At 42.8% G+C, this 24,802-nt stretch overlaps 1 protein-coding gene across 2 annotated transcripts; it reads right to left on the minus strand.

Moving 5' to 3' along the window:
- Positions 1 to 851: 851 nt before the first annotated feature.
- Positions 852 to 7,650, minus strand: LOC119341517 (glucose-1-phosphate adenylyltransferase small subunit, chloroplastic/amyloplastic). Of its 2 annotated transcripts, none has more exons than XM_037613393.1 (10): positions 7,497 to 7,650; positions 4,956 to 5,252; positions 3,778 to 4,047; positions 3,345 to 3,524; positions 3,041 to 3,144; positions 2,818 to 2,929; positions 2,506 to 2,604; positions 2,316 to 2,435; positions 1,373 to 1,490; positions 852 to 1,165 (listed from the first exon to the last, which is right to left on the minus strand). In XM_037613393.1, exons 1-9 carry the CDS (start codon positions 7,617 to 7,619, stop codon positions 1,374 to 1,376), a joined length of 1,422 nt encoding a protein of 473 aa, XP_037469290.1. In that variant the 5' UTR covers positions 7,620 to 7,650; the 3' UTR covers positions 852 to 1,165; position 1,373. The 2 variants fall into 2 exon arrangements, with proteins under 2 accessions (XP_037469290.1, XP_037469289.1); XM_037613392.1 differs by lacking the exon at positions 7,497 to 7,650 and adding an exon at positions 6,356 to 6,689.
- Positions 7,651 to 24,802: the final 17,152 nt, after the last annotated feature.

Raw genomic sequence — 24,802 nt, forward strand, 5'->3', positions numbered from 1 at the left:
TAGCAAGAAGAATGAATTTCTGACAAAAAATACAATGAATTATGGACATGAACAAGGCTGAACCAGTGTCAAGAATGAGCTGACCGGAAGGAGGGGACCCAAGTGGCCCATCGTGTTGGTTTCCATGCACTTAAGATGCGCCAAGATGTAAAGCTTCACGATGTCACGGGCAGCGCCATCGCGCTCCTCCGCGGAGGAGAGACAACCCGATGAACTGCCATATCGATGAAGTTCTCGGTAGGGTGGCACAGCAAGTTCTTATACAGCAGGATGGAGCGGCGAATGAAGCGATGGATCGTGCTTGCGTGCCGGTGATGGAGCGTGCGCGCGGCGGCGGCGGTTGCACTCATGTCCCAGAGCTGTATCTGTGGCGGACAGAGAGAGACGAGAGTCAGCGATGGAGCCATTTAGTGGGTTGCGTGCCTGGTTACCGACCTGGGCCTTCTACTCGGAAATGATGTACGGGCCATCTTGCACTGTTCGGAAATTTGGGGGCCCTCAAAACTGGGGGCCCACACCCATGGGCCCGGGCCTGTCCACTAGACGATTTGTCTTCACCCTATTACGCTTGTTGACTGTGCATCCACTAGACGGTTATCTATTCAAAAGCGTCCAAGAATAGTTGTGGACTGCCGACGAACATGTCTCTGAATGTCAAATAGATTACCTTGAAGATATATCACAAGTGATTGGGCGATGTCTCAAAGACTTTAACTCAAGGTAAATAGGGTGAATACTTGGTCTTCTCAGTTTAATCTTGACCCCTCCAACCAGACTTATATTAGGTGAACGCATGTTTTTTCGAAGAATTTGTGGAATCTCCCATTCACCCCGTTCGATACCTGATCCTACAATAGTGAAATAGGCTTTCAGCGCATTTTATATAAAAAGCAACGCAAGGTTTTACATGAACCATACAACAAATAGCATGGTCTGCTGGAAATCAACTACAAGCAAAGAGAAAGCTGAATCCAGGGGCACTTCGCCTAAGTGCATCACAGTTGCTTGTACATCACAGTTCCTAATACATCAAGGGGGAAAAAGGGTGGAGAAGTGCCTTGCATGGCACTCCTTTTTATTGCTCTTATGATCTCTTCGCGGCCTCGTTGGTTGATTCCAGACTGATGCAAGTAACCCTGTCCCTTGGCACACATTTCACATCTGCCTGCAGGGCAACCCAAACAGAGTCAACTACTTACAAGAAGAGTGCTAAAATAACTCAAAGTGAATTTATAGGATACCAGTGCATGGTTTGCATGTACCAACTGTATTGCTGCATTTGCATCATGTTTGGTTTACAGCATGTTCATAGTTTCTGAAGCAAAACATTACTGATTGCAGACACCGAGGTGTGTATGAGGAGACAACTTACTTCATATGACTGTTCCACTAGGGAGTAAAGCATCCTTGATCACAGTTACAATGCCACTTTTGATGAAGTATCCATCTGTCTCCCTCGCCGCTTCTTGAACATTGTCAACATTGATTATCTACAATATACCAACGAGTCCAGATCACTACCAAAAACAACTCACAGTGCATGATATCATGTTCAAGGAAATGGATATACAATATAGGATATGTTTGGTTGGTTCACAGGATTATGAAAACGTAGGAATAGAAGAAGAACAATGGCAAAAAATAGGATAGGAATGCAAGTGCAAAACAACTTTTTCACACTAATATAAGCCTTGTTCTAAGGAATATAACATAGGACAACAACAGCAATGCCTTTCAGTCCCAAACGAGTCGGGGTAGGCTAGAGTTGAAATCCATAAGATATCGAAACCAAGTCATGGTTCTGGCAGTGGACAACTAACTTACTCGCACCCCTGTCCATGGCTAAATCTTTGGTGATATTCCAGTTCTTCAGATCACTCTTTAGAGACTCCTCCCATGTCAAGTATGGTCTACCCCAACCTCCCTTGACATTATCAGCACGTCTTAACCATCCACTAAAGACAGTCAAATCAAACTCAAAGCACATGAAGAACGATAACTAGGATGGAAGTCAAGTAGATTATAAAATTCCTGCGATTTTCTTTTCGAAATGTGATCAAAGGAACATTCCTCCACTTTTCCTTTGAACAAAACGATTGAACAGTGTTGCTAAAAGAAAATTTTATTCCTACATTTTTTCTCACTTTTCCTATGAACTAGGCAGGGCCTAAAGCTTGTTATATAATGGTTGCATTTTGGACATTACCATGAGAAAAGTTATGTTCGAGTTACATATTCAGTATGACAGTGTTGCAGTGGAAAAAAAAAAGAGAAACCAATAGATGCTTAACCATAAGTATATTAATATGGCATACCATCACGTTATCTCCAATACGAGCATTCTTGTCAATTATTGCTCTTTTGATGTGTGAATTCTTTCCAATACCAATGGGAATGCCACCTTTTTCAGCAAGGAGTTTCTTATCCGCTTCAGTCTGTTGAACAACAAAAGAAAGGGTGAGTACATCACTTTGCCAGAAGCATATTACACCTGTTTGATTTTACCTCATAGTAGTCCGCACCCATTAGCAATGTGTCCTCTATTATTGCCCCTTCAGATATGCAGGACCGGAGTCCAACTACTGAATGGTGTATCTTGCAGTTCTACGTGGACAGCAAAGAAAGGCAGAGGGAACATAGAAGCCGTTATTACATACAGCATCAAAAATCACTTGAGAGAAGATATAACAATCACAGCCCATAAATAAGTATAGATGGTTTTGAAATATGACTTTAAAAGCTTAAAGTTCGTTAGCACGAAGTGAAACACCTGAAGAAGGTTAGCATACCGAGAGCCAACTGAAAAAGGCTACTTACTTTAATAACACATCCTTCACCAATAACACTGTCCGTCACATCAGCATCAAGAACCTTTGAAGGAGGCAAGTGTCGAGGTTGTGTGTAAATGGGAGCAGAACGGTCATAGAAACTGCATTCAAATTGAACGTATACATTAAATCAACAGGGGACAATTCTAACACTTTACATGCATGAAATTTCATTATTTTTGTCCACAACAAGGCAAAAAGTGAAAGCACACCTGAAATCAGGTATTGGCTTTTTGGTAATTCCCAAATTTGCATTATAGAATGCCTCAATTGTACCAATATCTTCCCAGTAACCATCGTATAGGTATGCTTGTACCTGTTGGCAACAATAACAAAACTCTTAAGAAGCACATATCACAACTATGAATGCCAATGGAACTGCATATCCGATAACGTATTGTATCCCCTTCCTTACGATAAACATATGACTCGACAGTTTCTGTGAAGCTAAAATGATTCAAATCATAAAAGCAGAAGCAGCGAAAGGAAACTACTAACTCAATGAGCTTTGCATACCCTCATGCCAGTGCTAGTTGCACCAGGAATAACCTCACTTCCAAAGTCATTAGCTCCAGGAAATTGCTCACGGAGAAGCTGAAGCATCACATGTTTGCTAATAACATAGATACCCATGCTAGCAATATAAGGCATTTCCTTTGCCCTCGCATCGTCAAGGCCAAGTATGGTCGTATCAACCTACAAGATCAAAACAGGCAGCAACGTGGTGTAAATGCATTCAACAGAAGAACTTTTTGGTGTAATAAATGATGGTTCACAACTGTATATCTGAAATTAGTTAGAAAGGCACAGCGTCAGTGTACCATTACAAGATCAAAACAGGCAGCAACATGGTGTAAATGCATTCAACAGAAGAGATTTTGTGGTGTAATGAATGATGGTTCACAACTGTATATCTGAAATTAGTTAGAAAGGCACAGCGTCAGTGTACCATCATAGCTTTCAACTGTTCTCCTTTTGGTTTCTCTGCGAATTCAATTATCCTCCCTTCTTCATCGATTTTCATAAGGCCAAATGCAGTTGCACGTTCCTCATCCATGGGCAAGGCAGCAACAGTAATATCAGCATCTGTTTCTCTGTGTGCCTGAATAAACTTTTCATAGTCCATTCGGTACAGGTGATCTCCGGCAAGAATTAGATATTCCATAACATTATGCTCCTCGAATAGCCACAAGTACTGCCTTACAGCATCTGCAGTACCCTGAGATAAGATGATAAGACAAAGTGAATACCCTGCAAAAGCTTGCATGGGATCCTAGAAACACTTTATGTTGATAAGAAAGGCTTATGATCATCAAGAAGTGAGCAGAGCTCACTTTGTTAGGGGAGTGGATCTACAGCCCAGCCACCCAGGTTCAAGTCCTCACGGACATGACTTTGGTTCTTATTATCTAGAAAAACGCTGTAGGGTACTGGTTTGACATAAACTAGCAGAAACTGCATGTAGCTGTGTGGTATAACACTCACAATCTAAACCAAAAACTATGATGAATAGTATGTTATAGCGACAAACATATGAAATATGAAACATAGTTTGATCCGCTATGTTTACTTATAAACGATGATGACTGGCTATTGCTCATAAGAATCAAAATCAAAGTTACATCACTAACCATTCACGTATACTAATTCTAAATTCGTAACTAGTGAACTTGTTCAGGACCAGATCCTGGTACACAAAACAGATTCGTATAATACAGAAACACTGTTAAAATCAATTCGTTAAAATTTCTGAGCATCTCTACTTGAGCTTAAAACTGTCTTGTGATAGCATGCAATCAAGAAAAAATAAATAGAGAACTATTAGGGTAGTATTCAACTAACAATTCTTATAATCTATATCAAGGTTTTGTAAAAAGGGATATTAATGACGCCTTGGAACAGTTTGTTTCTTTTTTATTCTGGATCTTGGAAGGCTGGCCCTGAGATTTTCACAGAGGGCTTAGTGAAATTCATTCGTGGTGAAATGATACAATCATGCATACTTATGAAGGAATTGTAGATTTTGCCTTCTTCTAAATGCTAACACGAGACAAATTATGATCATCAGTAGATGAATCTCGCATTTTAGATTAAACAAAAACACTTAAATAACAATGAATGAGATACCTGAAACCAGTCAGGGTTATCTGGGCTCTGCTGTGCAGCAAGGACTTCAACAAATCCTTCATTCTTGTAACCTCCAATGTTGCTCCCATAGGCTCGTGAGAGATGACGATTAAGAGATGCTGAGTTGAACTGCGTGAGCACATAGATCTTTGATATGTTGCTGTTCAGACAATTACTGACAGGAATATCAATAAGCCTGTAGTTGGCACCCAATGGCACTGCAGGCTTCGCACGCTTCTTCGTCAGGGGATACAATCTAGTCCCTGCACCACCTCCAAGAATAATTCCGAGAACACTCTGCACAGACAGCAGAAACTCATCAATTGCCTATTGCAAAGTAAATCAAACAAAGAACGAAGAAACAAGTGTTCCAGGCGGTTGGCATTGAGTTCAGCTTGTTTACCACCAAAAGAGATCATGGAACAAATGCAACATGGGGCAACAAGTTTATCCAATAAATTGGAGCTACAATATCTAGCAATCTTTTGTAGATAATGGCCGGCTGGCTGGTGAATAGTTCTGACCTTTTATTTACCAATCAAGCTGAAACTTATGTTCAGTTTTTTTTTCGAATATGGGTTTAATCGGACGTCAGATGTCTCAATCAGCAATTCAGCATTGCAGCTGAGACATGATCCAAGTTCTTCCTGTTGTGTATAACTTTTTCACATCAATTAGAGTCTTCCATCAGCATAGAAGACCCCAATCTATCATCGCCTAAAACTCGCCTGGTTGTATTACTTTGTTTAGTTGTGTTGATGTCAGAACGGTTTGTGAGGAAGAGAGGCAACCACCATTGATTTGAACCACGTGGATAGACTCTACTACCCTTTTTAATTAAAATGAAAGGGCAAGTTTTAACCTCCACCACATCCGAAATCGTAATCTTTTCTAAAGGGGTGTACTGAAGCAGAACTCAAAGAAGAAAATTGAACGAGTTAAAAAGAAAAATCCAAGAACTTGATCTGATTGCCTAGTAGTCTTTAAGAGCCACATGCCATGGATCATGACATCTTCTTTATGAATTTCTTATGGGGCTCACACCCACACCCATTGATTAAGTAGGACTGTTCAACAAACGTCCACAGTTGCCACATTTGCTGAAATCTAGTAAAAATAAACAATTGGAGCCAATGAAAATGTCCACATGATTAGTCGCCAGAAAGCTCCTGCTATGCGCTAGCAAAGTAGAGTAGTATTTTTTGATCATCTCTAAGAAATGTCCACATGAGAACACAAGGCGTGAATCACATTTGCGTATCTAAATGACCGAGGCAATAATTTCCCGCATGCATCAAATTCTCATCCGGAAAGATACGGACGCAACGGATCAGGGCGGCGCGACAAGACTAGGCGGCAAGCGCCGCATTTGCGCACCTAGGCGAGGCGAGGCGACGTACCGTGCTTGCGTCGGGGTCGAGACAGGTCTGGGAGCTCTTGGAGTCTGACACGGCACGTGGGGAGAAGAAGAAGGGCCGCCGCGGAGCCGAACGCGCGACCAACCCGCGTGGGCGCTGGCGCCGTCCTCGCGGCGCGCAGAGGAGGCGGAAGGAGTCGCAGGAGGTGGACGCGGCAGAGGTCGCGGCGGAGGCTCGGTGCGGAGGGATCAGGATCTTGGAGGGGGAGGCGGCCGCGGCCATCGCCATTGAGGTGGATGACGAGCTCGAGTCACGGGGCTCCCGTGGCGAGAGATCACGAGGGGGAAGGGAGAGATACGCCTGACACCCAGTGGTGCAGTGTGGCTGAGTAAATTTAACTAATCTTTTCGCAAGATCTTTCCATTTTCAGTTTTTTTCCCATTTTTCTTTTGGAGAGAGAGAGAGTGCTGCGTGGGAGTGAGAGGGAGAGAAAGTGAGTGGGATTGTCAGCAGGTGGCACTTTTGGAATGATCTCCTTGGGTACGACATGACCACGATGATTTTGGACATATCACTTGTACACCTTTTTTTCTCTTAATTATCTTGTCACTTGGATTTTTGCTACTTCGGGCTAGTACATACTCTCCCCCTCCCAAAACTTTTGTCATAGATTTATCTAAGATACGTAATGTATCTAGTTACGTTTTAGTATTAGATACATCTGTATCTAAACAAATAAAAACAAGAATTTTAAAAGAAAGTTAATATATATTTCTTCCGTTCCTAAATACAAGTCTTTTTAGAGATTTCAAATGAACTACCATATACGGATGTATATAGACATATTTTAGAGTGTAGATTCACTCATTTTGCTTCGTATATAGTCACTTGTTGAAATCTCTACAAAAACCTATATTTAGGAACGGAGGGAGTAAGATGGAGCACTAAAAAAAATAGCATTGCATGATCAACTTTTAGTCCTTTTTCCATACAAGTGAGGTGCACAAATAGCTAATAACATACTACTTAATTCAATGCATGCTCTTGTGGAAAATCTTCTAATTATGCTCGAAGCTGCCCTAAAGAATCCTTTCCTAGAACTTTCTAGAAATAATATTACAGCATATGAAACACCAAGTTGGAATAGAAAATGGAAATCATGGTTAAGATAGTCACTACTTACATCATCAGCATGTGGATTGAGATCTGCATGCTTCGATGAGCTCTTATGGCCATCAACGTTGCATTGTTCACGCTTGGAAGGGGAGGGCGAGGGGAAGGTTTTAGATGCCAAAGGCACATCCATTGCTGAGGGATAAACAATGGAAGGATATAGATATTGAGTGATGTGTGAGCAAACTGTTCCCTGATTTATAGGTGAAGGGAGTATATGCACGTATAAAAAGGCGCATATGGATATCCTTATGCGACGAAATTAGTTGTTATGTGACAATCTGTAAAGTGTTTGGCTTTCTAATATGCTCTTCGCTTTATTGGCAGCAAGTTTAGCACATACAAAAAGGCACGCACATGGATATCTTTGTGCGATGAAATTAGTTGTTATGTGACAAGCTGTAAAGTTTTTGGCTTTCTAGATATGCTCTTCGCTTTATTGGCAGCAAGTTTAGCCACATTAAAAAGCGCACATGGATATCTTTGTGCGACGAACTTAGTTGTTGTGTGACAAGTTGTAAAGTTCTTGGCGTTCCAGATATGCTCTTCGCTTTATTGGCAACAAGTTTAGTCATACTGGAAGCACACATAGATCATTTTTTCGAGAACACACCCAAAAATGGCGTACAACTTTTATGAAAGAAAGGACAAAGATGCCCACCCTACATAGCGGCTTACAACTCTTGAAGGAAGGATCCAGGTAGCCCACAACAGAAAACAAAAAAGGCTACTCCTCGCTAATGACTACTGACGTGTCGGCGTGGAAGCACAATCACCTATGGGGCATGGGTGCCCCTTTTTGGTTCGGCATGGGGACGACCACGTTACACAAAGAGCAGAAACATAAGGGGACAACACGGCATGGCGATGGACTCTCTCTTTTTACCCAGGTTCGGGCCGCTTTGCAGCGTAAAACCCTACTCCTGCTGTGGTGGTGGATTGATCTGGGGGAACACGAAGGCTCGACGCGCTCTGGACCGGCAAGGTTGCCTCGAGGAGAGTGACGTGAGCGTACAAGTGTTGTGTGATCGAATGTACGAACCCCTTGCTAGGTTGCCTCGGGCCTCCTTTTATAGGTTAAGGGGTGACCACAGTGGCAAAACAGTCATTTGGGTGTGATTAGATAGCTCACAATGCTATCATACCTAACTGTGGCAGTTAGGAAAAAGTGCATTAAATATTGTGCTAGGTGTCGTGCTGAGGGTGAAGCCCGGCAAGCCTGTCGCGCCGCTTATCCTCTTCTTATCAACTTGACACGCCTCTTGGACGGGTGTCAACAAAGCTAATCCCTTCTCTTTTATGCTGCCACGTACCTAATAGGTTCCACCAGGTTGCTTGGTTCCTTGACACTAAACTGATAAGTGAATTGGGTGTGATGAGGTGGAGTGGTGGCGTCTCGGTGAAGGTTCCCCGGAAAGGGAGCTTGGCGGGGTTTGGTCTTGGCGGCCCCGGCAACCCTGCCGGGGCGAATCTGGACCTGTCCTCAGGTGCGGTCTCGGCCTAGCCAGGCTCTCCTGCCCGGCAAGGGAGGCCTTCCCAAGGTGGACTTCTGCTAGTCGGTCTTCTTAATGCTCTCCTTGATCTCACGAAGAGCGGCTTCTCTGGCTTAACTTTATGTCATGCATTGGTGTTGGAGGTATGATCGTCAGCATGCCTGTGCATGAGTCCGGTCAGCAAACGTGGATGTTTGTTGCACTGACAGGAGCCCCAGGGCCTGGCCCACACGTGTTGTCGGGCATCGTTGGGGTAAGCCCCAAATAATGCACAAGCTGACAACCTGACCTTGCCACGGTGGAATTTAGGTCACTGAGATCTTCTTTACTTCTTCATTAACCTGAATTTGAATCAATTCCCGGGTTCCCCACGAGTCGTGCAACGTCAAACGACGTGGGTCTACCCATGTAATGGGCCAGAGAACACCCACGTTCATGGGGAGTTGATTGAAGTGTCTACGCATGATTCGGGGGTAACCGCCATTTCACCTTACCCACCACGCATGTCGTTTCCGCCACGTGCGTTGCATGCATTGCACAGGGTTTGTGACTGACACCAAGGATGCAGGCATGAGTGCCATGGCAGAAAGTCTGGCGCCATGGATTGGCGCAGAGGGGCGGCCGAAGAATCTGGACATCGTCAGTGACGCAGATAAACCGCATTGGAGGAGTGGGGCGGTTGCCTCAGGATGGTGGGGAGCCAGCCCACTACCACGTTCTGCTATAAAAGAGAGTGCGAGGGGAATGGAAATGCTCACCCACGCACCTTCTGCTCCTTCTTCTCGTGTTCTTCTCCCACCATGGTCAGGGGAAGAGGAGACGCTCGAGATCCAGCGGTGATGATAAGGGCCTCCTCTCGGCACTGTATTCCCGCCCCCGCTGGGGACATAGGGGCGGGATCCAGTACTCAAGGCGGAGCCGCAGGACGCGGTCGTGGCTGGCGCGGCGCTCGGGGCTGAGGTGGACGTGGTGGTGCTCCGATCGCGCCTCCCCCAGCTGCTCTGACTCCATTGGAAGGCCATGTTGGAGATACGACACTGGAATTCATCGTCAGGCTGTGAGAACCCCCGCGTAGCCATCTTTGGCTTCCTAGCCCCTTTGCAAGGGTGATGGAGGTCGAACAGTCGCACGGGCTAAAGTTGCACATGAGTGGTTGCTGCAATGGCACCATGCGGGTGGACGTCGAGTTCTCTGCACCTCATATCATGCTTCTTCGGTGTGGCTGGAAAACTTTTGCACGTGCCCATAGCCTGGCGGAAGGGCATGTCCTCCATTTTAAGTTAATGGAGGTCGATCTACTCTCCATCAAGGTCTTCGGGCGCTCGGCTGCTCGCTTAGGGTGTTGTGCGGAAAGCTCGACCGACGATGGAAGCTCCTCCTCGAGCGACAACGACGAAGAGGACATTGACGACGAAGATGGCGACGACGAGCCCCCAGACATCAAGCATGAAGATGACAACTCGGACTTCGGCTGAGCGTCGGACACGCCGTCACCATTAGCTAGGCGCCAGCAGCACCATCATCTGCAGCTGGACCCCGGCAGAGCAATTTGCCGGGGGTGTTTGGCCCGGTCGACTCCGCTTCCACCAGCTGGACCCCGACAGGCTTCCTCATGGACTCTAGCTTCGTCTTCCCTGCTAATGTCCCTCTTACCGCGTTCCTTTGGTCCTAGCGGGGTGACCAGGGCATCGCCTAGCCGCTCTCCCCATCCACAACCTCTTCTTCCTTTCCGGGGAGGCGCCCTCCCAATCTTGTCAGGCTGCGTCCCGCGGGCCCTGACGTGGTCGGGCTGGGCTTCTACCCAGGCGCTCCTTTTTCCCTCTTTCCTTCTCGATGCAAATCCTAGGAGGAGAGGGACAAGAAAGGCATTACGGGGCACTTATCATTTTTCAATTTAAAAGATGTAGGCACCGGCCAAGTTTTAATTCAAATCATGTAATCCTCTATCCATGTTTGTATTCTGTATGATCTATACTTGTTTATCCACGTATCAATGGAAAAAGAATGCTTGTCGGGTACTTGTGCATGTATCATATCCATGCCGAGGAATGATCCCTCAATACTCTCAAGTAAACAAGGTTCTCCCGCAAGACATCCTGCCGGTCCTTATCATAGCTGCTACTAAACCCTGTCTAATGGGTTAGGAGCGTGGATGGAGGCCGACCCCTTGTCTGCCCCCCCCCCCAATGTCACTACAACCAACTTAACCGAAAAGACTTCAAATCAAAAGGTGGGAGCATAGATGTTGGGAGGGACAAGGTTTCCCTATGTACAAGTTCTTCATATGTGAATACATCATGGATGGCGAGCTGAACTTATCTATGTTTGTTGTCCTTCTTATCGCTCCCGACAAGAAAGAGCTATCTGGGACCAATATGCAAGGGATGACGAAAACGATTCCCGAGCTCTTCGCAATGCTAAAGGTTACGGAGGTAGAAATCAAGAAGGAGCATCAAGTGTTGATGGTTAACAAGACCACTAGTTTCAAGAAAAAGGGCAAAGGGAAGAAGGGGAACTTCAAGAAGAATAGCAAGCAAGTTGCTACTCCCGGGAAGAAGCCCAAGTCTGGACCTAAGCCTGAAACTGAATGCTTCTACTGCAAAGGGACTGGTCACTGGAAGCGGAACTGCCCCAAGTATTTGGCGGATAAGAAGGATGGCAAAGTGAAAGGTATATTTGATATACATGTTATTGATGTGTACCTTAGTAATACTCGTAGTAGCGCCTGGGTATTTGATACCGGTTCTGTTGCTCATATTTGCAACTCGAAATAGGGGCTATGGATTAAATGGAGATTGGCTAAGGACGAGGTGACGATGCGCGTTGGAAATGGTTCCAAGGTCGATGTGATCATCGTCGGCACACTACCTCTACATCTACCTTCGGGATTAGTTTTAGACCTAAATAATTGTTATTTGGTGCTGATACGTCTCCAGCATATCTACAATTTATGAAGTATTCATGCCATGTTTACAATAGTTTTATATGATTTTGGTATGATTTGATTAGAACTAACCCAGACTGACGTTGTTTTCAGCAGAACTACCGTGGTGTTGTTTTTGTGCAGAAATAAAAGTTCTCGGAATGCGCTGAAAATCAACGAAGATTTTTTTGGAAAATATAAAAAATACTGGAACAAAAATCTACCGGAGGGGAGTCCCGAGGGGCCCACGAGGGTGGAGGGCGCCCCCACCCCACTGGGGCGCACCCCTATGCCTTGTGGACTCCCCATGGGCCCCCCCTGAATTGTCCTCGATGCCAACCTCTCCTATAAATGCCCAAACCTCCAGAAAATAACCTAGTTCGGAAGTTCTGCCGCCGCAAGCCTGTGTAGCCATGAGAAATCAATCTAGGCCCTCTCTGGTACCCTGCCGGAGGGGGCCATCATCACCGGAGGCCATGGGGGAGGATCTCGGAGGGGCCATCATCGCCAAGAAGGCCAAGGACCAGAGGGGGAACCTCTCCCCATCCGGGGGAGGCCATGGAGGAGGAAGCACAAGGGCGAGAACCTCTCCTCCTCTCTCTCGGTGGCACCGGAGTGCCATCCGGAGGGGAATCATCGCCGCGGTGATCGTCTTCATCAACATCACCATCATCATCACCCCTCATCTCTTTTACGCGGCCCACTCTCCCTCACCCCGCTGTAATCCCTACTTGAACATGGTGCTTTATGCCACATATTATGATCCAATGATGTGTTGCCATCCTATGATGTTTTGAGTAGATATCCTTTGTCTTTGGGTTGATTGATGATCTAGATTGGTATAAGTTGTATGTTTTTTGGTTATGTCCTATTGTGCCCTCCGTGTCGCGCAAGCGTGAGGGATTCCAGCTGTAGGGTGTTGCAATACATTCATGATTCGCTTATAGTGGGTTGCTTGAGTGACGGAAGCATAAACCCGAATAAGGGGGTTGTTGCGTATGGGATAAAGGGGACTGGTTATGTTAAGCTATGGTTGGGTTTTACCTTAATTATCTTTAGTAGTTGTGGATGCTTGCTAGAGTTCCAATCATAAGTGCATATGATCCAAGAAGAGAAAGTATGTTAGCTTATGCCTCCCCCTCATATGAAATTGCAATAGTGATTACCAGTCTTGTTAACAATTGCCTAGGACGATTACACACACCGACCCATCATTATTCCACACTCGCTATTTATAATACTTAAGTAATATATTCTAACTCTATGATAAAAGCACCTACTTTTATATTTTAGCTCTCCGATATCATACAAAGTTATCCTCTTCATACCCACAACATAGTTTTATTTCTTGTTTCTAGTTGGAAGCAAATGTTCGGTGTACATAGAGTTGTATCAGTGGCAGATAGGACTTGAGAGAATATTGATATTACCTTTATCTCCTTGTGGGTTCGACACTCCATGCTTATCACTTCCACCTTTGGGAATTGCTACGATGATTCCCTACACTTGGGGATTATCAAGCTCTTTTCTGGCGCCGTTGCCGGGGAGCAATAGCGTGGGGTTGATATTCTCGTGTGTGCTTGTTTGCTTTCTTCACTAAATAGTTTTTGTTTTCCCTTTTAGTTTTCCTTAGTTGTGGATGAAACATACAAAAATCAAAAAAACTAAAATACAAAAATATGCACTTGCCTCATATGCCTAAAAAGTTTTCTAAAAAGAGAAGTGATTGGAAAGTTATGCATTGAAGAAGTGAGGGCCGACCTTGTGCACTTGGGTTCATGCTCATGGAAACAATGTAAAACATTTCATGGAAGTTTCTCTGAAAATAATTATCCCCTTGTATATATCCATTGTATTATAAAAATATTGTGCCAAGCTTTGGTTTTAGGATGATTAGATTGATTGTTTACTTTGTGCAGTACAAAAACAGAAACTTTGGCTGTAGCATGTGAATTTAATTTTTTTTACTGGAAAGTCAAATGGGTCTGAAACTTTTTGCACTTTACTTCTGTACAAATTTTTAAAATTTTCATATTTTTTTTAGAATTTTTTGGAGTTACAGAAGTTTACTAAATTTCCAGATTACTACAGACTGTCTTGTTTTGATAGATTTTGTTTTCTATGTATTGTTCACTTATTTTGATGAATCCATGGGTAGTATCGGGGGGTATGAACCATGGTGAAGTTGGAATACAGTAGATAAAGTGCTAGTATTAAATTGAAATGAGTTTTCAACAGTACCTAAAGGTAGTGATTTGCTTTATTAGACTAACGGATCTCACAAAGTTTTTGTTAAGTTTTGTGTGGATGAAGTGTTTGAAGAATGAGGAGTTACCGATGTGAGAAGAATAAATAGAGACAAGAGTTCAAGCTTGAGGATGCCCAAGGCACCCCAAGTAAATAGTTCAAGGATACTCAAGCATCTAAGCTTGGGGATGCCCCGGTTGGCATCCCATCTTTCTTCTTCAACAATTATCGGTATACCTCGGTTTTTGTTTTGTTCGCATGATTTGTGTCCTTTGTGTTTTGTTTTTCTTTAGGAACCATGCTATTATGAGATAGCCCTTCATTGATTTATATAATGCTTCATGTGCTTCACTTATATCTGTTGAGTATGATCTTATAGAATGCTCTTTGTGCTTCACTTAAATCTTTTGAGTATGGTTTTATAGAATGCTTCGTGTGCTTCACTTATATATTTTGAGCTTGGATATTGGTCAGTATATATTAATTGTAGAATCCCCCATGAACTTCACTTATATCTTTTGGAGTATGAATAATACTATCATCTAAAGTGGCTTTGGAAGAGTGTCAACTTTAGGAATTAGTGCTCCCACTATTTTGGAGGGTGTTGAATCTTAGTGTGATATTCATGAAAGTGGATTTGGAAGAGTATCAACTTTAGTTAGTAATGATTCCACTATTTCGAAAGAGGTTCTAATTGATTATGAGAACGAAGTTGTTATCTATGATGATTATTGTGATAACATGTATGCTATATAGGAATATGTTAACCATGAAACTTGTAATCATGCTTTTAATTTTCAATTGGATTATGCCTCACATGACAGTTATTTTGTTGAGTTTGCTCCCACTATTCCGAATGAGAAGAATTTTGCTTATGTGGAGAATAGTAAAATTTATATGCTTGCAGATCATGAAAAGAATGATTTATGGAAGGGTTATATTGTTGGATTCATTCATGATGCTACTAAAAATTATTATGAGGGAGGAATATATGCTTGTAGGAGTTGCAATAATATCAAGTTTCCTCTCTGTGTGCTTAAAGTTTTGAAGTTATACTTGTTTTTCCTTCCTATGCCAGTTGATCCTTGTTCCCATAAGTTGTGTGCTCACAAAATTACTAGGCATAGGAAGTGGGTTAGGTTTAAATTTACTAGTCATATTCTTCATGATGCTCTCTTTATGTTTCAATTCTTATCTTTTATGTGAGCATCATTTCATCATGCCTAGCTAAAAGGCATTAAAGAAAAGCGCTTGTTGGGAGACAACCCAATATTTAACCTTACTGTTTTTATGTGTCCACATGGTTAAGCTACTGTAGTAATCATGTTTTATAGCTTTTGTTTCATTAAAATGCCAAGTAAGACCTTTGGGAAGACTTGGGTGAAAGTTAATGTGATCTTGCTGTAAAAAACAGAAATTTTGTGCTCACGAGATTAGCTGTCACTTTTTACAGAAGAGTGATTTTGAGTTGATTCTTCTTTCAGAATATTAATGTACAAATTCCTCACGTCCACCAATTTATTTCATAATTTTTGGATTAGCAGAAGTATGGTTTCTGTTCAGATCACTACAGATGGTTCTGTTTCTAACAGATTCTGTTTTCGTTGCATAGTTTGCTTGTTTTCTAGTTTTTATGGCTTATATTTCTCAATATAAATTGTAGAAATGATATGGTACAGTAGTCATTGTGTGATAACAATTATGAATCTTGTCTTTTACAGTACCAAAGTGAATGGTTTACTCTTGATCATACTAACCCATCTCACGAAGTTCCGTTAAGTTTTGTGTGATTGAAGTTTTCAAGTTTTGAGTGAGATATCGATATGAGGAGAATAAGGAGTGGAAAGAACCTAAGCTTTGGTATGCCCAAGGCACCCCAAGGTAATATTCAAAGAAGACTCAAGCGCCTAAGCTTGGGTATGCCCCGGAGGGCATCCCCTCTTTCGTCTTTAAAACTATCGGTATACCTTACTCGGAGCTATATTTTTATTCGTCACATGATATATGTTTTGCTTGGAGCGTGTTTTCAATTTTGCTTGCTGTTTGAATAAAATCATTGGATCTGAAATCTTGAATGAAAAATAATCCTCCCGTGGCTACTTAATTATTTGACTACTCAGTGTTCTTCATTTATATCTTTTTGGAGTAGTTTGTCATTTACTCACATGCTTCACGTATACCCTATGAGTAAATGGTTGAATGAATTGAATATCATAAATATGAATTTTTATATATGTTTCATATGCTTATAACATGGGGAGTAATGACTTCCCACATAATAAGCATAAGTATAAGTATAACATCGGGAGTAATGACTTCACACATAATAAGTATAGGTAGTAAACTTATTGAAAGTTAGCAAACGCAGAATTGGTCACTTGAACAATTCATGAAAAAATATTAAAGAGATATTTCACATATAAATATACTATCTTGGACATCTTTTGTAATTGTGAGCACTCATTAAAATATGACATGCTAAAAAGTTGATGCTGGACAAGGAAGACAACTTATTTGGTTATATTTTCCTATATCCAAAATGTTATATTGTCTTGGATCATCCAACATGTTGAGCTTGCCTTTCCCTCTCATGCTAGCCAAATTCTTTGCACCAAGTAGAGATACTACTTGTGCTTCCAAACATCCCTTAAACCAGTTTTACCATGAGAGTCCACCATACCTACCTATGGATTGAGTAAGATCCTTCAAGTAAGTTTTCATCGTGCATGCAATAAAAATTGCTCCTTAAATATGTATGATCTATTAGTGCGAAGAAAATAAGATTTATACGAACTTGTGATAGGGAAGAAATAAAAGCGGCAGACTGCATAATAAAGGTCTTAATCACAAGCGGCAATATAAAGTGACGTTCTTTTGCATTAAGATTTTGTGCATCCAACCATAAAAGCGCATGATAACCTCTGCTTCCCTCTACGAAGGGCCTATCTTTTACTTTTATCTTCTACCCTTATACAAGAGTCATGGTGATCATCACTTTTCCTTTTTACACTTTTTCCATTGGCAAGCACTTTGTGTTGGAGCGATCCAGATATATATATCCACTTGGATGTAGGTTTTCATAAATTATTATTGTTGACATTACCCTTGAGGTAAATGGTTGGGAGGCGAAACTATAAGCCCCTATCTTTCTCTATGTCCGATTAAAACTTTGAACCCATAAATATCACATGAGTGTTAGCAATTGTGAAAGATTAAATGATAGTTGAGTATGCGAAGTTTGCTGAACCAAAGCTCTTACATAGACCCTTCCCTAAAATAAGATGAATTGCAATTGTTTGATGACTAAGAGCATGGTTTGTTAGTTTTCAAGAAAGTTTATGATCTATACTTTAACATGTGAATAGCTTGTTACTTGATCATGAGAAGTTTTATGAGTTGAGCTACTGTTATGATATATAATCATATTAGAAAAAGTGATTGAAACTATCATTGATCAAACTTAAGCACTTGCTAGCATTCACACTTCACAAATTATTTCTTTTATCATTTACCTACTCGAGGACGACCAAGAATTAAGCTTGGGGATGCTGATACGTCTCCAACATATCTATAATTTATGAAGTATGCATGCCATGTTTACAATAGTTCTATATGATTTTGGTACGATTTGATTAGAACTAACCCAGACTGACGCTGTTTTCAGCAGAACTACCGTGGTGTTCTTTTTGTGCAGAAATCAAAGTTCTTGGAATGCGCTGAAAATCAACGGATATTTTTTTGGAAAATATAAAAAATACTGGAACAAAAATCTACCGGAGGGGAGTCCTGAGGGGCCCACGAGGGTGGAGGGCGCCCCCACCCCCCTGGGGCGCGCCCCTGTGCCTCGTGGACTCCCCGTGGGGCCCCCTAACTTGTCCTCGATGCCAACCTCTCCTATAAATGCCCAAACCTCCAGAAAATAACCTAAATCAGAAATTCTGTCGCCGCAAGCCTCTGTAGCCACGAGAAATCAATCTAGGCCCTCTCTGGCACCTTGTCGGAGGGGGCCATCATCACCGGAGGCCATGGGGGAGGATCTCGGAGGGGCCATCATCGCCAAGAAGGCCAAGGACCAGAGGAGGAACCTCTCCCCATCCAGGGGGAGGCCATGGAGGAGTAAACACAAGGGGGAGAACCTCTCCTCCTCTCTCTCGGTGGCGTCGGAGTGCCATCGGGAGGGGAATCATCGCCGCGGTGATCGTCTTCATCAACATCACCATCATCATCACCATCCTCATCTCTTTTACACGGTCCACTCTCCCGCACCCCGCTGTAATCCCTACTTGAACATGGTGCTTTATGCCACATATTATGATCCAATGATGTGTTGCCATCCTATGATGTTTTGAGTAGATATTCTTTGTCTTTGGGTTGATTGATGATCTGGATTGGTATGAGTTGTATGTTTTATTTTGGTGCTGTCCTATTGTGTGCGCCGTGTCGCGCAAGCGTGAGGGATTCCCACTGTAGGTTGTTGCAATACGTTCATGATTCTCTTATAGTGGGTTGCTTGAGTGACGGAAGCATAAACCCGAGTAAGGGGGTTGTTGCGTATGGGATAAAGGGGACTTGATATGTTAATGCTATGGTGGGTTTTACCTTAATGATCTTTAGTAGTTGTGGATGCTTGCTAGAGTTCCAATCATAAGTGCATATGATCCAAGAAGAGAAAGTATGTTAGCTTATGCCTCTCCCTCATATGAAATTGCAATAGTGATTACCGGTCTTGTTAACAATTGCCTAGGACAATTCCGCACACCGACCCATCATTATTCCACACTCGCTATTTATAATACTTAAGTAATATATTCTAACTCTATGATAACAACACCTACTTTTATATTTTAGCTCTCCGATATCATACAAAGTTATCCTCTTCATACCCACAACGTAGTTTTATTTCTCGTTTCTAGTTGGAAGCAAATGTTCGGTGTACATAGAGTCGTATCAGTGGCAGATAGAACTTGAGAGAATATGATCTTACCTTTAGCTCCTTGTGGGTTCGACACTACCTACTTATCACTTCCACCTTTGGGAATTGCTACGATGATTCCCTACACTTGGGGATTATTAGTGCCAGCGTTGAGCATGAACATTATATCTGGATCTTGTTTATTGTGAGACAATTATTCATTTAAATCAGAGAATAATGGTTGTTCTATTTATATGAGTAATATCTTTTATGGTCATGCACCCTTGTTGAGTGGTCTATTTTTGTTGAATCTCGATCATGGTGATACGCATGTTCATAATATTGAAGCCAAAAGATGCAAAGTTGATAATTATAGTGCAACTTATTTGTCGCACTGCCGTTTAGGTCATATTGGTGTAAAGCGCATGAAGAAACTCCATGCCGATGGGCTTCTGGAATCACTTGATTATGAATCACTTGGTGCTTGCGAACCATGCCTCATGGGCAAGATGACTAAAACTCCGTTCTCCGAAACAAAGGAACGAGCTACTGACTTATTGGAAATAATACATACTGATGTATGCGGTCCAATGAGTGTTGAGGCTCGTGGCAGGTATCGTTATTTTCTTACCTTCACAGATGATTTGAGCAGATATGGGTATATCTACTTAATGATACATAAGTCTGAAACGTTTGAAAAGTTCAAAGAATTTCAGAGTGAAGTGGAAAATCATCGTAACAAGAAAATAAAGTTTCTTTGATCTGATCATGGAGGCGAATATTTGAGTTACGAGTTTGGTCTTCATTTGAAACAATGTGGAATAGTTTCGCAACTCACGCCACCTAGAACACCACAGTGTAATGGTGTGTATGAATGTTGTAACCGTGCTTTATTGGATATGGTGCGATCTATGATGTCTCTTACTGATTTACCGCTATCGTTTTGGGGTTATACTTTAGAGACGGCTGCATTCACGTTAAATAGGGCACCATCGAAATCTGTTGAGACGACCCCTTATGAACTGTGGTTTGGCAAGAAACCCAAGTTGTCGTTTCTTAAAGTTTGTGGCTATGATGCTTATGTGAAAAAGCTTCAACCTGATAAGCTCAAACCCAAATCGGAGAAGTGCGTCTTCATAGGATACCCAAAGGAAACTGTTGGGTACACCTTCTATCACAGATCCGAAGGCAAGATATTCGTTGCTAAGAATGGATCCTTTCTAGAGAAGGAGTTTCTCTCGAAAGAAGTGAATGGGAGGAAAGTAGAACTTGATGAGGTAATAGTACCTTCTCCCGAATTGGAAAGTAGTTCATCATAGAAATCAGTTCGAGTGATTCCTAACAAATTAGTGAGGAAGCTAATGATGATCATGAAACTTCAGATCAAGTTACTACAGGACCTCATAGGTCTTCTAGAGTACAGTCTGCACCAGAGTGGTATGGTAATCCTGTTCTGGAAGTCATGTTACTAGACCATGATGAACCTACGAACTATGAGGAAGTGATGATGAGCCCAGATTCCGTGAAATGGCTTGAGGCCATGAAATCTGAGATGGGATCCATGTATGAGAATGAAGTATGGACTTTGGTGGACTTGCCCGATGATCGGCAAGCCATAGAAAATAAATGTATATTCAACAAGAAGACTGACGCCAACGATAATGTTACTGTCTACAAAGCTCGACTTGTTGCAAAAGGTTTTTGGCAAGTTCAAGGAGTTGACTATGATGAGACTTTCTCACCCGTAGCGATGCTTAAGTCTGTCCAAATCATGTTAGCAATTGCCGCATTTTATGATTATGAAATTTGGCAGATGGATGTCAAAATTGCATTCCTTAATGGATTTCTTGAAGAAGAGTTGTATATGATGCAACCAGAAGGTTTTGTCGATCCAAAGGGTGCTAACAAAGTGTGCAAGCTCCAACGATCCATTTATGGACTGGTGCAAGCCTCTTGGAGTTGGAATAAACACTTTGATAGTGTGATCAAAGCATATGGTTTTATAAAGACTTTTGGAGAAGCCTATATTTACAAGAAAGTGAGTGGGAGCTCTGTAGCATTTATAATATTATATGTGGATGACATATTGTTGATTGGAAATGATATAGAATTTCTGGATAGAATAAAAGGATACTTGAATAAGAGTTTTTCAATGAAAGACCTCGGTGAAGCTGCTTACATATTGGGCATCAAGATCTATAGAGATAGATCAAGACGCTTATTGGACTTTCACAAAGCACATACCTTGATAAATTTTTGAAGAAGTTCAAAATGGATCAGTCAAAGAAAGGGTTCTTGCCTGTGTTACAAGGTGTGAAGTTGAGTTAGACTCAATTCCCGACCACTGCAGAAGATAGAGAGAAAATGAAACTCATTCCCTATGCTTCAGCCATAGGTTCTATCATGTATGCAATGTTGTGTACCAGACCTGTTGTGTGCCTTGCTATAAGTATAGCAGGGAGTACCAAAGTAATCCGGGAGTAGAGCACTGGTCAGCGGTCAAGAACATCCTGAAATACCTGAAAAGGACTAAGGATATGTTTCTTGTTTATGGAGGTGACAAAGAGCTTGTCGTAAATGGTTACGTCGATGCAAGCTTTGACACTGATCCGGACGACTCTAAGTCACAATCCAGATACGTATTTATATTGATGGTGGAGCTGTCAGTTGGTGCAGTTCCAAGCAGAGCGTCGTGGTGGGATCTACATGAGAAGCAGAGTACATAGCTGCTTTGGAAGCAACAAATGAAGGAGTCTGGATGAAGGAGTTCATATCCGATCTAGGTGTAATACCTAGTGCATGGGGTCCAATGAAAATCTTTTGTGACAATACTGGAGCAATTGCCTTGGTAAAAGAATCCAGATTTCACAAGAGAACCAAACACATCAAGAGACGCTTCAATTCCATCCGGCATCAAGTCACGGAGGGAGACATAGAGATTTGCAAAATACATACAGATTTGAATTTTGCAGACCCGTTGACTAAGCCTCTTTCATGAGCAAGACATGATCAGCACCAAGACTCCATGGGTGTTAGAAACATTACTTTGTAATCTAGATTATTGACTCTAGTGCAAGTGGGAGACTGAAGGAAATATGCCCTAGAGGCAATAATAAAGTTGTTATTTTTATTTCCTTATATCATGATAAATGTTCATTATTCATGCTAGAATTGTATTAACCGGAAACTTAGTACATGTGTGAATACATAGACAAAACATAGTGTCCCTAGTATGCCTCTACTTGACTAGCTCATTAATCAAAGATGGTTATGTTTCCTAACCATAGACATGTGTTGTCATTTGATGAACGGGATCACATCATCAGGAGAATGATGTGATGGACAAGACCCATCCGTTAGCTTAGCATTATGATCATTACAGTTTCATTGCTACTGCTTTCTTCATGACTTATACATGTTCCTCAGACTATGAGATTATGCAACTCCCGAATACCGGAGGAACACCTTGTGTGCTATCAAATGTCACAATGTAATTGGGTGATTATAAAGATGCTCTACAGGTGTCTCCAAAGATACTTGTTGGGTTGGCATAGATCAAGATTAGGTTTGTCACTCCATGTATCGGAGAGGTATCTCTGGGCCCTCTCGGTAATGCTCATCACTATAAGCCTTGCAAGCAATGTGACTGATGAGTTAGTTGCAAGATGAAGCATTACGGAACGAGTAAAGAGACTTGCCGGTAATGAGATTGAACTAGGTATGATGATACCGATGATCGAATCTCGGGCAAGTAACATACCGATGACAAAGGGAACAACGTATGTTGTTATGCGGTTTGACCAATAAAGATCTTCGTAGAATATGTAGGAGCCAATATGAGCATCCAGGTTCCGCTATTGGTTATTGATTGAAGATGTGTCTCAATCATGTCTACATAGTTCTCAAACTCGTAGGGTCCGCACGCTTAACATTCAATGATGATTTGTATTAAGAGTTATGTGTTTTTGATGACCGAAGTTTGTTCGGAGTCCCGGATGAGATCACGGACATGACGGGGAGTCTCAAAATGGTCGAGACATAAATATTGATATATTGGAAGGTTATGTTCGGACACCGGAAAGGTTCTGGAGTGATTCAGACATTTTTTGGAGTACTAGGAGGTACCGGAACCCTCGGGGGGAAGAAATGGGCCTTAATTTGCTTTAGTGGAAAGGAGAGGAGGGCCGCAGGGTGGTCACCCCCCTTGGCAGGTCCGAATTGGACTAGGGAGGGGGCGGCGCCCCCCCCCCTCTTTCCTTCTCCCTCTCCTACTCTTTCCCTCTCTCCCCTCTTGGAAAAGGAAGGGGATTCCAACTAGGATTGGGAATCCTAGTTGGACTCCCACTATAGGTGCGCCCCTCCTAGGTCGTCGGCCTCCTCCCTCCCTCCTTTATATACGGGGGCAGGGGGCACCCCAAAGCATAACAGACAATCTCTTAGCTGCGTGCGGTGCCCCCCTCCATATTTAACACCTCGGTCATATTGTCATAGTTCTTAGACGAAGCCCTGCGCCGGTAACATCATCAACACCGTCGCCACGCTGTCGTGCTGACGGAACTCTCCCTCGACCCTCTACTGGATCAAGAGCTCGAGGGACGTCATCGTGCTGAACGTGTGCTGAACACAGAGGTGCCGTACGTTCGGTACTTGGATCGGTTGGACCGTGAAGACGTTCGACTATATCAACCGCGTTACTAAACGCTTCCGTTTTCGGTCTACGAGGCTACGTGGACACACTCTCCCATCTCGTTGCTATGCATCTCCTAGATAGATTTTGCTTGATCATAGTAATTTTTTTGAATTACTACGTTCACCAACACTTGCTTCCAAGACCCTGGATGTACTGCATGAAGGCGCGGCTTGTGAACTGGGTGTCGTTGTCGGTGATTACTCTACTTGGTACTCCAAAATGACACACCAGTCCCTTGAAGAACTTGATAGGTAACTGCGTCGTCACCTTTCTCATTGGTTCCACTTCGGGCCACTTTGTAAACTTGTCCATTGCCACGTACAAGAATACAAAGCCCCTGATAGCACGGGAGAAGGGGCCCAAGATGTTGAGCCCCTAGACTGCAAAGGTCCAGGATAAAGGGATGGTCTGCAAGGCTTGAGCTGGTTGATGGATATTCTTGGAATGGAACTGCCATGCTTCACACCTGGTGACGAGCTCACTAGCATCCCGGAGGGTGGTGGGCCAGTAGAATCCTTGCTGGAAAGCTTTCCCCATAAGTGCTCTTGATCCCAGATGTGAGCCACACACGCCTCCATGTATCTCTGCCAACAGCACTAGTCCATTCTCTTGACTGATACACTTCAGCTTCACGCTGTTGGGCCTCTTTCTGTGCAGAATGTTGTCCACAAACTGATACATACTTGATTGCCAGGCCACTTTCTCACATTCCTCTGGATCGTCAGGAAGTTCTCCAGCTTGCAAGAATTGTACTATGTGTTGTGCCCATGTCGGAGCCTAAGGCTCGACGACAAGGACTAAAGTCATTTCTTCAGTTGTGGGAGCACTTTCTTCAACAAGAAGAATTTGGAATTCTGCTTGAGAGCATGGCTCACCAGTTAGCATAGGATTTGCCCCGACAACCTTCTCACCAGCGGCTCCAGGTAGGTCTGCCAAAAAATGTTTGCGTGTGTTGAGTTTTCTTCTTTTTCTGGACAAGGCTGATGGAGAAATTGTCGGTTGGGTGAGGTGCAGCACAAAAGTACCTGGTTCCACAGGAAGCTTCTGTGCA

Source organism: Triticum dicoccoides, chromosome 7B, assembly GCF_002162155.2.
Source record: "Triticum dicoccoides isolate Atlit2015 ecotype Zavitan chromosome 7B, WEW_v2.0, whole genome shotgun sequence".
Taxonomy (NCBI): Eukaryota; Viridiplantae; Streptophyta; class Magnoliopsida; order Poales; family Poaceae; genus Triticum; species Triticum dicoccoides.

Excerpts from the sequence above, each read along its gene's own strand:
- LOC119341517 (XM_037613392.1), bottom strand. The coding sequence starts at position 6,601 with ATGGCGATGGCCGCGGCCGCCTCCCCCTCCAAGATCCTGATCCCTCCG. Across the intron at positions 3,525-3,777 it reads AACAGTTGAAAGCTATGATG|GTTGATACGACCATACTTGG; the intron begins GTACACTGACGC and ends TTGATCTTGTAG. Across the intron at positions 3,145-3,344 it reads CAACTAGCACTGGCATGAGG|GTACAAGCATACCTATACGA; the intron begins GTATGCAAAGCT and ends TGTTGCCAACAG.